This window comes from Camelina sativa, chromosome 3, assembly GCF_030686135.1.
Source record: "Camelina sativa cultivar CO46 ecotype springtype chromosome 3, ASM3068613v1".
In the NCBI taxonomy this organism is placed as follows: domain Eukaryota; kingdom Viridiplantae; phylum Streptophyta; class Magnoliopsida; order Brassicales; family Brassicaceae; genus Camelina; species Camelina sativa.
The window spans coordinates 3,084,250-3,097,730 of NC_141882.1; the positions used below are offsets into that span (position 1 = coordinate 3,084,250).

At 37.6% G+C, this 13,481-nt stretch overlaps 4 protein-coding genes and 1 non-coding gene across 16 annotated transcripts; 1 reads left to right on the top strand and 4 right to left on the bottom strand.

Annotated features, from left to right (window-relative positions):
- Nucleotides 1–279: 279 nt before the first annotated feature.
- On the bottom strand, nucleotides 280–3,490 carry LOC104778618 (UDP-D-apiose/UDP-D-xylose synthase 2). The gene is made up of 9 exons (XM_087508160.1): nucleotides 2,805–3,490; nucleotides 2,458–2,550; nucleotides 2,213–2,320; nucleotides 1,679–1,793; nucleotides 1,462–1,595; nucleotides 1,273–1,374; nucleotides 1,096–1,188; nucleotides 877–1,012; nucleotides 280–788 (listed from the first exon to the last, which is right to left on the bottom strand). Exons 1-9 carry the CDS (start codon nucleotides 3,078–3,080, stop codon nucleotides 676–678), a joined length of 1,170 nt encoding a protein of 389 aa, XP_087364286.1. The 5' UTR covers nucleotides 3,081–3,490; the 3' UTR covers nucleotides 280–675.
- Nucleotides 3,491–3,722: 232 nt separating this feature from the next.
- On the bottom strand, nucleotides 3,723–7,212 carry LOC104766399 (aspartic proteinase 36-like). Of its 3 annotated transcripts, none has more exons than XR_015595074.1 (10): nucleotides 6,819–7,212; nucleotides 6,299–6,428; nucleotides 5,957–6,201; nucleotides 5,499–5,726; nucleotides 5,108–5,245; nucleotides 4,838–4,911; nucleotides 4,654–4,747; nucleotides 4,244–4,310; nucleotides 4,092–4,163; nucleotides 3,723–4,004 (listed from the first exon to the last, which is right to left on the bottom strand). XR_015595074.1 is itself a non-coding variant. In XM_087508161.1 (10 exons), exons 1-10 carry the CDS (start codon nucleotides 7,064–7,066, stop codon nucleotides 3,838–3,840), a joined length of 1,488 nt encoding a protein of 495 aa, XP_087364287.1. In that variant the 5' UTR covers nucleotides 7,067–7,212; the 3' UTR covers nucleotides 3,723–3,837. The 3 variants fall into 3 exon arrangements, 1 of the variants encoding a protein (XP_087364287.1); XR_015595075.1 differs by having other exon boundaries at nucleotides 5,108–5,297; XM_087508161.1 differs by having other exon boundaries at nucleotides 5,108–5,270.
- A 326-nt stretch (nucleotides 7,213–7,538) lies between these two features.
- On the bottom strand, nucleotides 7,539–9,900 carry LOC104766407 (uncharacterized). 9 transcript variants are annotated; one of them, XR_015595076.1, is made up of 8 exons: nucleotides 9,651–9,892; nucleotides 9,508–9,548; nucleotides 9,302–9,365; nucleotides 8,922–9,110; nucleotides 8,613–8,684; nucleotides 8,313–8,513; nucleotides 8,095–8,215; nucleotides 7,539–7,845 (listed from the first exon to the last, which is right to left on the bottom strand). XR_015595076.1 is itself a non-coding variant. In XM_087508163.1 (8 exons), the coding sequence occupies exons 3-7, from the start codon at nucleotides 9,310–9,312 to the stop codon at nucleotides 8,098–8,100; spliced, it is 459 nt and encodes a 152-aa protein (XP_087364289.1). In that variant the 5' UTR covers nucleotides 9,313–9,370; nucleotides 9,508–9,548; nucleotides 9,651–9,900; the 3' UTR covers nucleotides 7,539–7,845; nucleotides 8,095–8,097. The 9 variants fall into 9 exon arrangements, 4 of the variants coding, with proteins under 4 accessions (XP_087364289.1, XP_010488602.1, XP_087364291.1 ...); XR_015595080.1 differs by having other exon boundaries at nucleotides 9,302–9,370; nucleotides 9,651–9,875; XM_087508163.1 differs by having other exon boundaries at nucleotides 8,313–8,386; nucleotides 9,307–9,370; nucleotides 9,651–9,900.
- A 275-nt stretch (nucleotides 9,901–10,175) lies between these two features.
- On the bottom strand, nucleotides 10,176–12,832 carry LOC104766425 (GABA transporter 1). Of its 2 annotated transcripts, XM_010490320.3 has the most exons (6): nucleotides 12,669–12,832; nucleotides 12,314–12,544; nucleotides 11,353–11,638; nucleotides 11,131–11,258; nucleotides 10,777–11,016; nucleotides 10,176–10,666 (listed from the first exon to the last, which is right to left on the bottom strand). In XM_010490320.3, exons 2-6 carry the CDS (start codon nucleotides 12,368–12,370, stop codon nucleotides 10,286–10,288), a joined length of 1,092 nt encoding a protein of 363 aa, XP_010488622.2. In that variant the 5' UTR covers nucleotides 12,371–12,544; nucleotides 12,669–12,832; the 3' UTR covers nucleotides 10,176–10,285. The 2 variants fall into 2 exon arrangements, with proteins under 2 accessions (XP_010488622.2, XP_087364288.1); XM_087508162.1 differs by lacking the exons at nucleotides 12,314–12,544; nucleotides 12,669–12,832.
- Nucleotides 12,833–13,132: 300 nt separating this feature from the next.
- TRNAG-UCC (transfer RNA glycine (anticodon UCC)) lies at nucleotides 13,133–13,204 on the top strand. Its single transcript has one exon. It is a non-coding gene; the product is annotated as a tRNA-Gly (tRNA).
- The last annotated feature ends 277 nt before the right edge of the window (nucleotides 13,205–13,481 follow it).

The window sequence follows — 13,481 nt, forward strand, 5'->3', positions numbered from 1 at the left end:
TCGTTATTCTTGTTGTTCGTCGTTTCGCTGAGTAATATACATATGTATCTTTGACCATCATCTTATTATTGTTTTGGTCGGCGATTTTTGGTTCTTTTAATGCATGACCATCCTACGATTTACTATGTAAACACTTTCTTTTTTTTGACATAGATTGTGAAACTAAATTTTTTAATAGTTTGATAGGCATTTCCATTTAAGGTACTGACAAATACAGAAACAAAGCGTGGATAAGCATAGATACACGCAAATACAGAAACAAAGCGTGGTACTGACAAATACAGAAACAAAGCGTGGATAGGCATTTCCATTTAAGGTACTGACAAATACAGAAACGAATACTGATAAGCATGGGTTGTCCACAGCAACACAAGCAAAAGCCAAACTCGCTCATTCCAACCAGACAAATACAGAAACAAAGCGTGGACAACCCATTCCCTTTTTAGTTACTGAGAAATACAAGATATAAAAAAGCTTCAACAACGAATTTAAAAACATAAACAGTAATACTATATAACAACGAAAACGTAAACTAGAATGAAACACAGTGATATATCATTTGCTTAGAATGGCCTAAAATAAGGGAAGAAAAGGTTTCTGTTGGGTGAATTAAAAAAAAAAAAATGGAATAGTTGACATCATATGATTTCGAAGTGTTTATAGGAGAGATGACCTCTAAGATGCGACTGGTTTTGAAGTGGCCTTCTTAATGGCTTCTGCATAGGTTGTGTGCTGGTAAGTTAAGGTTGACTCAAGTAAGTCCCAAAGTGACGTCTTCGGGTTCCATCCTAAATATTTGTCCACACCAAGTATTAGTTAGAAAACAATTGGTTATGTTAAAAGAGACAAAGCAAACAGGATAAAGAGGAAAATTACCAAGTTGACGGTTGATGATAGTCATGTCTGGGATCCTCTTGTCGCTGTCGTCATAACCTTCTCCATAAAATTCTTTGGAGCTCACGTCTATCGTAGGACTCTCGATAGCTGTCTCTCCACTCACTTTTGCGTAGACCTGTCATTTTGCAACATTTGAGTGTGCTGCTATAGTATATTGAAAATCAATTAAGAGTCTTCTCCGTGACCAATTTTCCTCACCTCAGTCATCATTTCAGCAAGTTGTCTTACTGTCACTTCATTGTTTGGGTTGCCTACATTGAAGATATGCCCATTGGCTCTCTCTGGGTTTTCCTGTTAAAATTCCCGCAAGCAAATTCAGATGCAACTTCTTTGGTAGCACTACAACTAACGAAATCGGCAATGAATGAAACTCACAATCATTAAAAGTACAGCTTCAATAGCATCTTTGATGTAGATGAAGGTTCTCTGTGATTCTCCACCATCCACAAGCTTGAGAGGCTCCCTTCGTAGAAGGTTCTGAAAATACCCCAAAGTGTTTTATTAAAAAAAAAAGCTGCAACGACAAAGATTACTCTGGTTATTGGAATGAGTCTGTATACTTACGTTACTGAAGCACGCTAGGACCCGAGGGACACCCTCGCTAGGACCATCAATGCCGGGGATGAAATCCATCCTTGGTCCAATCCAGTTAAACGGTCTTACAATGGTGAACTCGAGTCCGTTCTCAGCACCCTCAGCTGAAACCACAAACAAGTAAAGTGAGAATGGTATTGTGTCAAGATAAAACTAATTTTCTTATCATGTAAACAAAACTGCATACCGTAGACAAGTCTCTCAATCAGTTGCTTTGCACATGCATATGACCACCTCTGCTTCTCAATAGAACCAAATATGCAAGGGGATACATCTTCTTTGAGTACATAAAATTCAGGATCCTGTAGAAAACGAGCATCATTCGTGAGAATTGAATAAATAACAGATACAAAGACAAAAGCAGTAAAAAAACACCAGATACTAACTAAATTTTACTTAACATAAGAAAGCTAAGCAAAAAGAAATATACAAAGACTCTCAGGAAGTAGTAGTTGGGGATTACAGCCATACTCAGGTCATTGCAATAAAAACTACATTTTCTCGAACATAGGTAAAGTGGATAGTGATAGGCTAAGAACAAATTTACTTTAATTCTCTATCTCAGAAAACGATGTCTTAACAACAATAGAATATAAAAATTCCTGTATCCATCTTAAGCGAGTGTGCCAATGTACAAAAAAATAAACACAGTTTCCTGATCCAGTAGACAGCTGACAATCAGCAATGACATGATCAGAGTGGGTAGGAGAAAAAGCCTGACCTGACGAAGAGGATGATCCTTGGGAAGAAAGCTTCCTATAGTTTTTCCATAAACTTCACAAGTGGAAAAGTGAATCAGACGCTTGTTGTTCTCTGAGCAGTACTTAACCTACATGCCCAAAACCAATGATAACTCAAAGTAATGTCACAACTAATATTCCTTAAACTTACAAAATTGCTCCACTAAACCAAAAAAAAAAAAAAAAAGAGACAAACGAACGAAGAACACCAAAGAATTAAACATACCACCGGGAGAGCATCGATGAAATTGCTGTAGATAGTGTCAAGAGGACGGGTATTGTAATCAGCTGGAGTACAGATCGCAGCCAGATTAATCGTCTGCGAAGCAAAACAACAGAGATTAAAGAAGACACATTCACAATTCAAAACTCAATTTCACATAACAGATCAGATCTAAGCCTGTAATCATCAAAATCAGCAAAAGCACTAACAATAACTTGGAAAATTCCCAACAGATTTCTAAATATACCTCATAACTTGCTAAAGAAGAGCTTCACATTCACATGCACATACATTAAAACTGAGAATAGAAGAAGAAGAAGAAGAAGAAGAAGAAGAAGAAGAAACAATACCAGATCTGCCATCTTGATGAGTCCTTCGAGTCTAGAATCATGCTTAATGTTGATACGATGAAACTGGATCCGGCCAGCCCATTGAACGGTATCAGGCTCAAGCAAGTGCTTGATCTTATCATTGTAAACATCAAGCGCAAGCACGTTGTGAGGAGTCTCCGTCATAAGCTTCTCGCAGAGATGAGAACCGATGAAACCTCCAGCGCCGATCATGCATATCGTAATCGGCTTAATCGGCCTACCGTCCAGATCCAATCTACCTGCTCCGTTCGCCATAATTTTTTTTTTTTTTCTTGTGTCGGTGAAGAAAAAAAAAAAAAAAACGCGTGATCTCTCTATCTCTCTCTCTCTCTCTCTCTCTCTCTCTCTCTCTCTCTCGCTCACGCTACAGAGATAACAATGGGTGGAAGAGAGATTTGTGGGGATGGGAGAAAAAAAGTAAGAAACGAGAGATCGATGATATTTAAAGGGGGCATGTGGGGGACTAAGTGACTGAGTGATCAAAGGGAGGCAGTACTATATAATACCTTCCCCTACTCTCACCGACTGTACATTATACCTATACTCGCCCCCCCACGTGAAATTAATGTTTTCGTTATGTGTCATATTCTTTCTTCCACTCTCAATTATTATCAGTTCACGTGACTATCATATTTTAAAACTATAGCTAAAATTATTGACTTGTCAATGTGAACTTTGGTTACATCCTTTTTGAGAGTATGTGTTTGTTGCTTTACACCGACACGTAAAATTGTACCCCGGGCAAGTGTATAGCTATAACTGTTTTCATATACGTCGTCTTGTTTAATTGGTGCTTATCCGTCGGTGGCCAAAAGCAAAAAGTCAAAAAATCAAAGGGAAACAAGAGAGAAGTGGTGTGGTGGTGTGGTGATGGTAAGTAAGGTGGTGTGGACCGTGTGGTAGTAAGTAAGAATTAATTAGTGATACATACATACATCTGTGATAAAGTTACAGTAATAAATAAGATTACGAAAGTCAAACCACAGTGGATTGATGTGAATGCTAGTAGAAGCTACAAGAAGCGGGCAAAAAGATGGACAAGTAATGTTACTACTACTTGTAACAGGTGATAACTTCTTCTTTTTAAACTCTCCGAACCGTTCTCTCTCCACTGTCCAGTGTTTATAACGTCTTTGCTTCGTCCCCCTCTTGACGCTGAAACGTTCACCTCCAGAGAACCTGTTATGCAATTTTCATTATCTGCAATCTGCATCGTATTCCAATATACGTTGATTGCTTTGCCGTAATATTAGAAAATACACTCACAGTCGTATTCTGACCATCCAATCCTTTGGTGAACTAGATCGTAGACCACCACTTTGTCCTTCAGAACCAAATCTGCAAAACAAATCCACCATTGAGAAAATAGTTGCACTGTTTCAATTTCACTTGATACAAATAATAACTCGAGTCGTTACCGCCAAGAATTGTTATACGGCGATGCGCCATTCTCTGGAAACCAATGCACCATATTGAACTTCCTGACTGATGATAGCAAAACAAAACACATCAAGTTTTTCTTGGCTCTAATAGATAATGTAAAGTCAAGGGTTGAGACTAAATACAAGAGAACTATCTATAGATCAAGTTTTTCTTGGCACTAATGTTTAGCAAGTGCTTGATCTTATCATTGTAAACATCCGTATAAACCCAGCCCTCACTAACCTCTCTCTCAGAAACTCCTAACAGCTCTAATTTACTAGATTTAGTCTTAGGGTCTATACAGTAGACCTCTACTAAGAGTTGAACAGCTAAAAATTTTCAAAGCTTATCATTGGCACACTAGAAGTCAACATATGAAGTAGCGTAAGTGCATGAATATGCTTACACTAGAAAATATTTGAAGATACCCACGCGGTCTTAAGACCATTGATGCACCACCAGCAAAGCTCAAACTAACTTCGGGAAAGACATCAACGTCACTGTATAACAGATTCAAATCTTTTTAGCTCTTAAGCATGAGAGATAACAGCTTTTTATATATACATACATACACATGAGAGGAACTTTACCCAGCTGTGATATCAAAGCACTGGTAACTCTCATAGGTAATGGGACGCCCGTATTGCGAAACAGCATTTGCAATCTGCAGGTTGAACGGTTTATAAATCTTCTTTCTTGTAAGGTACAATAACGTATATCGTCGAAATTGGGATGTAATCTCATCTTTTGAAATATAACACTTGAGGACAGATACTTCAACAATGGCAAAAACTAGACAGAATATGGCAAATAACGGTTTGATGATTGGAAAACCTAACTGATGAAGAAAAAACACTCACAGCTTGGATAAATGGACTATAAGCTTCGTCCGGAAGATAAGCAAGAGTCGTCCCTGTATCAATTATCGTCCCATCACCAGTGGCTGTTGTGAATACAGATGGATCAATCGGTAAGACCTGACCGTTCACAGCAATGCTCTGCAGGTTCACATTATAATGTGGCCTGAAATTTGTTTGCAGTATATATTATCTGAATCAAGACGTGGGTTTATATATTTTAGTTTTCCTATCCCAAGATAAACAAGCTACATTTTCTTTCCATAGGGGCAGATGCAAAATGTCTATTTCTCTGATTCATCGTGATTTTAAGTACCCACAAGGTTTATAAGGTGCTTTTATTTACGTAAGATGATACAAGTTGAAGTGTATAACAGAAAGATAAAGAACTCACTGTGATGGAACAAGGGGGGTATAGACAGTATCTGGCCTCTTAATTTGACCTAAAACCATTATACCTCCACCGCTTTTATCTCCCTTGAGACAGTGAGAGAATACTCGTGGTGCAAGTCCTTGCACAGCAAGCTGTGAAATTACAGATAAGCTCCCTTGTCCTAACCCAAAGATGCCATCTACTGCTCTCCTCGGCCTCTGTAAATCTCCAGTTTGTAAATTGCTACACCTGTTAGCCAATATTGAATACAAGCATCACATACTTTGAAAGTGGAACAAGTACAGAAAAGATGATTTGGAAGTTAGATCATATTAAAGACCAAGTGTGGTAATCATACATGATACATGCAGTCATCACTAAAGTTTGAAGAGAAGGCAATGCACCATATTCTCTAAGGAAATCAACATTATTGAAAGGAGATTTTAGAAAAGCACACAGCTCTTTTGCTGCTAGTTTACCCGAAGACAAAGGGAGCCGAGGAATTGATAGCCAATGTACTGGTGATAACAGTATCAAAGGACATGAAATCTGATATGTAGTAACCAGAAGTGCCACTTCCATCACCATACTTGAACGAATAGGAACAAAGATTGTTGGGAGCACAGCCCGACTCTGTCTGGAAATTTGAGTAACATCTCCTGTCTGAACATGAAACTAACGAAGCCGAGGATGAAATTCCAGGATCGAAGAAACTTAGCTGAATCTGGAAAAACCACAAAAGAGAGGCAAAACAAATAATCAGAAAGAGACAAAGGGCATGGGTTAGAATGCTATAAAGGAAACTTAGTAAGATTTGATACTTGTAGTTCACTGGTCTTGGGGCAGCCGTTGCAGGAAGTGCAGCTAACCCATAAAACATCACTTCCAGTGTCGATTTGAACATTAAATTCTCTCGGGGGTGTCCCAAGTTTAACCTTTGTATAGTAAAGCCTGTCATGAAAGGGAAATATGACAAAAAGATTCTACAATAGGAATGGACAAGAGTCAAAAAAGACAGAGTCAAAGTTATTTCTATTCCAAATTGAACACATATTCTTAGAATGTTGCTAAATTAGATTTTAGAAACGCTCTGTCTTCACAAGCCAAAAAAGCAAAGTTCATATGTGATTAAACCAGGCTTGACGAAGAATGCGTATAGTCTTGAAACAGAATCGAATCTCATTACTCCAGCCTACCCGGAAATAAATTAGTTCGGTCGATTCAAATCCAAGTCCGGTGACTCTACTACGGTTCGAGAAAAAAAGTGATTTTTATCTTTGGAAACCAAAAAAAAAAAAAATCGAAAATTGAAATCGAAAAAGTGTGTAACAATAGTAGTACCCAACGAGAAACGGATCGGAGGCTCCATCAACCGGAAAATTAACAACTCCGCCGACGGGAGACTGCAATAACCTTCCATGGCGAGCTGAATCAAAAGCCCTGAGCTCAGTCAGACCAAGTTCGTGGTTCGGCGGTATCAATCTCTCCAGCTTCAGAACCGCGTCGGAGCCGCATACTACCATGGTTGCGGCAGCTTGTAAAAACACGGCAGCGATGACGATTACTCCAGCAGGAGCATCCACCGCCATTTCTCGAGTTCGAAACTTTCTCTTCCTGGGGAGATAGAGAAAGAGAAAGCCGCCAATTGAAACGTTCTGATATATTCTGATGACAGTTCTAAAGTTTTTCACATTTTGGTGATTAAAATTTAATTAAATATGGAATGAAGCTTTCCATAAATTATCCTTTTATGTTTCAGTTATTATTATTTTTTTTGGCGTGTTTTAAAAATTTGGTATTTTTGGTTATTATGATTTCTCAAGTTCAATTTTCAAAACTGGTTATTGGATAAAAAATTCCAGAGTATTATTACAACAGTTACAAGATTGACTGATGTATTAATGTGTCAGTGCTCAACCTAAATGACGCATTTAAGTACGGATGTAGTAACTTTTATTTTCCGTTGACAAACCATTGACTTCACCACCTTACTCCGAAGTCTACGACAACGGCTTTGTTTCTAACCAAATTAAATGAACTTTATCTACGAAGAACTAGATGTTTGGTTTTGTTTTGTTTCCAATTAACTCCAATTGTATAAGGAACAAAATTTAGGTCATTCAATTCTCATATGAGTACAATATGCAAGTATAAAAAACAATGGAAACAAGTGAAGAGTGAGTATGACCTCCATTGATTCGAAAGTGCCGATAACACCAATCGATTCAAACTGAAAAGAAAAACGAAAGATAGGAGATACTTTATTGTCTTCTGTGTGCCCTTCGGAGAGTTAATTCTTCGACATCCTTCATACGAGTAAAGGGTGCGGCACTAGTCTTTTGAGATGGTCTTCGGTTTAAGCAGCAATCTAGACATGTGATAGAAACAAAGAAGACCCTCAGATGTTATATTTGCATACGCTAAACTATATGAGGAAGGTGCTTCAAATAAACTTTGGTAACTCTCCACTATGAAACATACCAGGTAAAGCTGTAATAATTTATACACTAAACATTTTCCTGCTCATGCTGTAGAATTTTTGATAATTGTAGGCGTAAAAGGGAATTGGTAGTCTTATGATTTAAATGGTTTAAGAGAGAGAGAGCAGTTTGGTTACCTCTCATTGATCTTTCAAGAGAAGTGAGGTGCAAGAGAGAAGTTGAGACACTTCCTCTGGAGTCGCTGTTCCAAAACCTTGCCATCTTATTCTCCCGGATTTGTCAAGTAGGAAAATATACCTGAGACATAAACAAGTGTGTGCAACAGAGATATCAGAAAGGTTATGGAAATCCTATGCATTCTTAACTTGATGAGGTGGAGGGAAATTTTCTGTACCCAGTGAGAAGGTTCAAAACTTTAATATGTTTACGGAAGTGATAATGGTCCCCAAATGCGTAAACAGCCTGCCTCTGAAGGACATTGTTCTCGCTGTTGTTAGGTTTTTGCAAGACCCGGAGAAGTAGTTTTTTTATGGGGGGAAAGCCCAGGAGCCATTTGTCTATAAATGATACCCATAATACAAGGGAACAAGTTTTCCTGAAGAATGAGAGAAAAAAAAAATAGCAGCCAAAAAAAAGCACTTGTGCAGCTTTTAAAATCTGATCTACTTGTGACAAAACGATTCAGGATCAGTACCTCAAACAACTGAAGATCTTCCCTGTTGCCAAACGATTCAAGAAATGGTTTGCTCCACGAGCTGATCATTTCCTGTCAGATAAAGCAACGACAACCCAGTAGCAACATAAGACAAGCTGGGTATGTAAGATCATACTTATCAACAAGTGCTTCACCACTTAAGAATACTGTATCATGCGACCATCGCTTACTACTCTTAACAAGCAACGCATCAGTCAATGCTACAGCGTTCTTCAAAAAATGTTAACCAAACATTTGTTTTTGGTTCCTTTGGAGTATTTAACAAAAACAAGGTGGAATTTTCTGTACCTGAGAGCTTGCTCTGAAAGACAGGCACACCAATGAAACTTTTGGAACAGCCGAATCCTCAGTGTTAACCTCATTGCTGTTGGGAGTAACAGGTAACGTCAGGCTTTCTCCATTAGAGAAAGTCACTGCCAATGCCGGAAATTTCATGGCTGAAACAGCAGGGATTAGAGTCTTATCTGCCGCTGCTATCTGCAAAAAAAAAAAAACACCAGTTGACAGTTGAAGAACTTCATAAAGCCTATAAAGGTAGCTACAGTATCTAAATCAAGCATTCAAACAAACTAAACACAGAATCTGGGATCTTTGATTGTGACTCCTAAGTCCTATAAAAGTACCAATATAAGAGAACAGATTGAAAGAAGTAGCATCATTATTTATACCTTACCGCCATGATCCTTGAATTCTTTCATATCAGCAAAGTATCCTCGATTCATCTCATCATTACTGCCCTAAACCACATCATACTCCACAAATTAACTTCTCATTGCGACAATATATATGGGAGCCAAATCAGTGCTAGACTTCAATGGTGAAAACCCCCTAAAAAAAAAAGAATCGAATCGAATCTAAATAAAGGGAAACTTACAGTCTAGCACGTTCATCCTCAATTGCTTTCTTGTTCCCAAACTGCGCAAATCCAAAAAAAAAACACAGCATCCATAGATAATAGTCAGGAAACGTTACTTCCGATAAAGCGAAATTGAAAACTTCCTGAGTAATGAATGGTACCTTGTAAAAATCGAGGAAAGAGCGGGTGGTTGATCGAAGAGCTGGCATTTGCGAAGGGAGAGAGTCATAGCGAGTGGAGATGAAGAGTCCTTGATTCTGATTTCGATACGAGAGAGCAGAGATTGATCTATGCTTCAGAAATCGATTCAAAGTCGTCGCCATTTCTTTTACAAGGGCTTAAACCCTATTTGGTTCGTTGGTAAAGCAGCTACAAGAAAACTGGGTTGTGAAAAAAAATAGTCTTGCTTGTTTCAGGCAAACCGAACCCAACACGCTTGAAATTGAAAACCAGCCTGAAATCTTAAACCAAATGATTTGTTGGATAAGCCGATCGAACCGTGATTTCATCCCGGTTTAGCCGTACTCCCAACTTTGGCTTTCGTTCGTATTTTATTTTTTTTTGGTAGGCGGCTTTCGTTCGTATTATCTAGGAGATGTATTAATAAATCTTTGTAAATCCAAGATTCAAATGTTCATATATTCCACATCCGAATTGATTATTGTGTGATTTATCAATTCCATATATTTGTTTTCTCGGAACAAATTTCATTTCAAAATTACACGAATATGTATAATGAGATTTTAAACTTTAGTAATATCAATAACAATCTCACTTTGCAAGTTTGCATGTTTTATTATACATCCGCAAACAACTTATACGTACTGGCATCCATAATAATCTGTCTAACCGCCGCGACCATAGCAATCACCCCTAGAATAGAAAAAACCACGGCGATCAAAGTGTTGATCCAGAATATGAAACTCTTTTTAGATGGCTTGAACGTGAAGTTGAAGAACACTACAGGTAGAACAAAGTCCAGAGGTATAAAACCGAAAGCACCTAACAAGGAGTTCACATCTCCAAAAAACGGAAGCATTGCCGCCACGATTGTAGCCACCGCGACGAAGAGGGAACGCGCAACTAGTCGAGGGATGACATTGCGGATAGAGAATTCTTTCTTTGTTGGATCACTGACTACACTTTCTAATATATCATTTATAGGCTGTAGGTATACCTGCATATATATAAATATAACTCAAAATTAGTAACTTTACATGTGACAAACAAATATATGCAGAATGATTATGTAGACTTCAGTTATATTGTTGTGTAGCACATATTTACCACAGCAACAGCCGAAAGTTGAAGAACGGTGAAGAGATTGATGAGAAAAATAAACCAAGTAGGAACCAAGTAATGGTTTGTCCCGGGATTTAAGAAATTAGTGAAGATAAGTCCATTGGCTTTATTACCAAACGCCCAATAGCCTGTTATGGCTACAGTGAAGAATGTCATTATCACTATAATGTAACACATACACAATCCTTTCAACATTTTTTCTTTCACTGGCGCTGCTATTGTTGCCTGTATTGCAAAGAATACAAGAATTCATATATCAAATACTACTCTATATGTTTTCGAAAAACCAAAGTGGTGGTGTTCTACTTTAGAAATAAACCAAGAAAATGAAAATGAAACCTGAATTTCGGGTATAATGCCATTGCCATATGTAGTGGCGATAATGGCTATGGCATTAAAGATTCCAAACACTTTAGTTTCTTGGTCACCAACTATTGTATAATCCTTCTGTGCATCTGATGTTTTTCCTGATATTAAAAAGAAATATTGGATTATTCATCTTACTAAATTAGCTTTAAAAGATTTAAGAGCTAGTAAGATAGGTTTAGTAAAGAAGAGTACCAATGTAGATGGAGGCAGCAGAGGCGGAAGCACTATAGAGAAGGCATAGGAGGAGAGAGAAGAAGTTAATGTGTCGTAGAGAGTGAAAGGATGGGATTTGTGCCAAAACCAAAAGCAAAGCTCCGAAGATAATTACAAACTCAAAGAGTTTCATTTCCCCATTCGGCTGCATTACCAAAATACATTGCCTTAAGGCATTGGCCTCCAAGAAGCGCATTGGCAATAACCACACCATAGCACACCGCCATTTGTATCGGTCCCACGTAGTACCTCCCCCATTTCGGACCTTTATTCAAACACACCCCAGGAGTTTTTTAATTAAGATGAAACTAAACTGATCTAAACTAAGCAAAATTTAAGTCAGGAGGTAGATTATAATCTTACATAGCTGCATGCATGATTAAAATTATATAAATGATAAATCCCTCAAATTATTGGTGTACACACTACTGAAAACTGACCAAATCGATGCATGAGACTAAATTTCGTGTATATGTGGATCCACTTTAGATTCTGAACTTTTCAAGAAAATCTTACTTTCTAAAGCAGGTCGGATCTATTCAACCTTACATAGGATTGCCTTTTTCATCGAAACACAATATTTTTAAGCTGAAATTTTATTCGAAAGAAATTGCAACCTCAGCATTAGTGAAATTAACAAGACAAAAGAAAAAAAGACAGATAGCAAACAAACGTAATAAAGTCATAGACAAGTTGAACCAAAAGACTTGATATGAGCACGTGGACGAGAAAGAGAAATAATCATTGCTATGAGTGGAATGGTCAACTTTTAGTTCCGACTCCCGATAATATGGTACGAATCATCCCATATCATAAAGCAGTATAAAATATGAATGATTTTTTTTTCTGGTTTTCCTTATAGACACGCAAGTCTATAATTACAGATCAAATGTAGAAAGATAAACATGATTATCAACGGAGAGGTCAAAAAGAGAATTACCGAGGATGTGGTGGGCCATGTCACGGAAGCGGAGGTAACGATGGCCGTGGGAAGCATGGTGTTGGAGGGTTAGCGAAAGAAGTGTGTAGGAGTAGAAAGTGATGGCGGCTCCTCCCACCAGACATGATATCCCCGCGATCCATCCTAAGAACTTGAAAGCGTACGGAAGACTTAGTAGCGGCGGCGCCACTATCGATGTCGTCAAGTGGAATCCGCAGTGCCACCATGTCCCTAGTTTCCATCATCAAATAACATTCACGAATATTTTCTTGCGTTGTTGACTTGTTGTTATATGATATGATCTATATAACGTGGATCTATTATAGATTAATTTGCATAACATATGGATACGTACCTTTGGATTTAAGGACGAATAGAGAACCGGCATCAACTTCTTCCCCTCTTTTTTCTCTATCTCCTGATCCCTCTTCTTCTCCACCCATCTCTTTATCTCCCTCTTAATTAGCTTCTCCCTCTCTCCACTTTGGTTATATGCTTTACTCAATTTATAAGGCCAACAAACAGTTTCTCTCATATCATTTTCATATAATAATGTCCAAAAAAAACAGTCTCTGTCATATCATTTTAAAACCACTATTAGACTATTAGTGTATTATTACAATAAAGGTTAAGGGGATATTCAAAGACAAAACAAGCTACGTTGAGATAATTTGACATCCAACATTTTTGGTAAGTCATAATAAGTTTATGATCAATAAAATTAAAAATTAAGCGCATCGATGAGGTTAATTTATCTATATACATAATATATCCATATTCTAAAGGTTTAATTGAATTATATATTAAATTAAGGCGAAAGCGTCTGTAGTCCAACGGTTAGGATAATTGCCTTCCAAGCAATAGACCCGGGTTCGACTCCCGGCAGACGCATTTCTTTAATGTTTTTGAAAACTAATTGGAAATAAAATTTTGGAAGAGGGATTCGAACCCACGCGCAATAGGTGCAGAATAAGTCTTCCCCCATAACCTCTCTCGGGCAAACCAGTCTCATGAACATTTTTCTCCAATTCAAATAAAGAATCGAGTATTTGATATATCTATTTGATCAAAAAAATATATATATATATATATATTTGATATATCCAATAATATCTATATTAACATTTTTGAAGTACATTTTGTGTTATGTCCTTTTAGTTTTATTTAT

Excerpts from the sequence above, each read along its gene's own strand:
- LOC104778618 (XM_087508160.1), bottom strand. The coding sequence starts at position 3,080 with ATGGCGAACGGAGCAGGTAGATTGGATCTGGACGGTAGGCCGATTAAG. Across the intron at positions 1,794-2,212 it reads AGGATCATCCTCTTCGTCAG|GATCCTGAATTTTATGTACT; the intron begins GTCAGGCTTTTT and ends CGTTTTCTACAG. Across the intron at positions 1,596-1,678 it reads GATTGAGAGACTTGTCTACG|CTGAGGGTGCTGAGAACGGA; the intron begins GTATGCAGTTTT and ends TTGTGGTTTCAG.
- LOC104766399 (XM_087508161.1), bottom strand. The coding sequence starts at position 7,066 with ATGGCGGTGGATGCTCCTGCTGGAGTAATCGTCATCGCTGCCGTGTTT. Across the intron at positions 5,271-5,498 it reads ACCCCCCTTGTTCCATCACA|GCCACATTATAATGTGAACC; the intron begins GTGAGTTCTTTA and ends AACAAATTTCAG. Across the intron at positions 4,311-4,653 it reads ATCTTCAAATATTTTCTAGT|TCAGGAAGTTCAATATGGTG; the intron begins GTAAGCATATTC and ends TGCTATCATCAG.
- LOC104766407 (XM_087508165.1), bottom strand. The coding sequence starts at position 9,812 with ATGGCGACGACTTTGAATCGATTTCTGAAGCATAGATCAATCTCTGCT. Across the intron at positions 8,685-8,921 it reads CTTTCAGAGCAAGCTCTCAG|GAAATGATCAGCTCGTGGAG; the intron begins GTACAGAAAATT and ends TTTATCTGACAG. Across the intron at positions 8,216-8,312 it reads GTTTTGAACCTTCTCACTGG|GTATATTTTCCTACTTGACA; the intron begins GTACAGAAAATT and ends TTTATGTCTCAG.
- LOC104766425 (XM_010490320.3), bottom strand. The coding sequence starts at position 12,370 with ATGCTTCCCACGGCCATCGTTACCTCCGCTTCCGTGACATGGCCCACC. Across the intron at positions 11,639-12,313 it reads CATGGCCCACCACATCCTCG|GTCCGAAATGGGGGAGGTAC; the intron begins GTAATTCTCTTT and ends GTTTGAATAAAG. Across the intron at positions 11,259-11,352 it reads TGCTGCCTCCATCTACATTG|GAAAAACATCAGATGCACAG; the intron begins GTACTCTTCTTT and ends TTTTAATATCAG.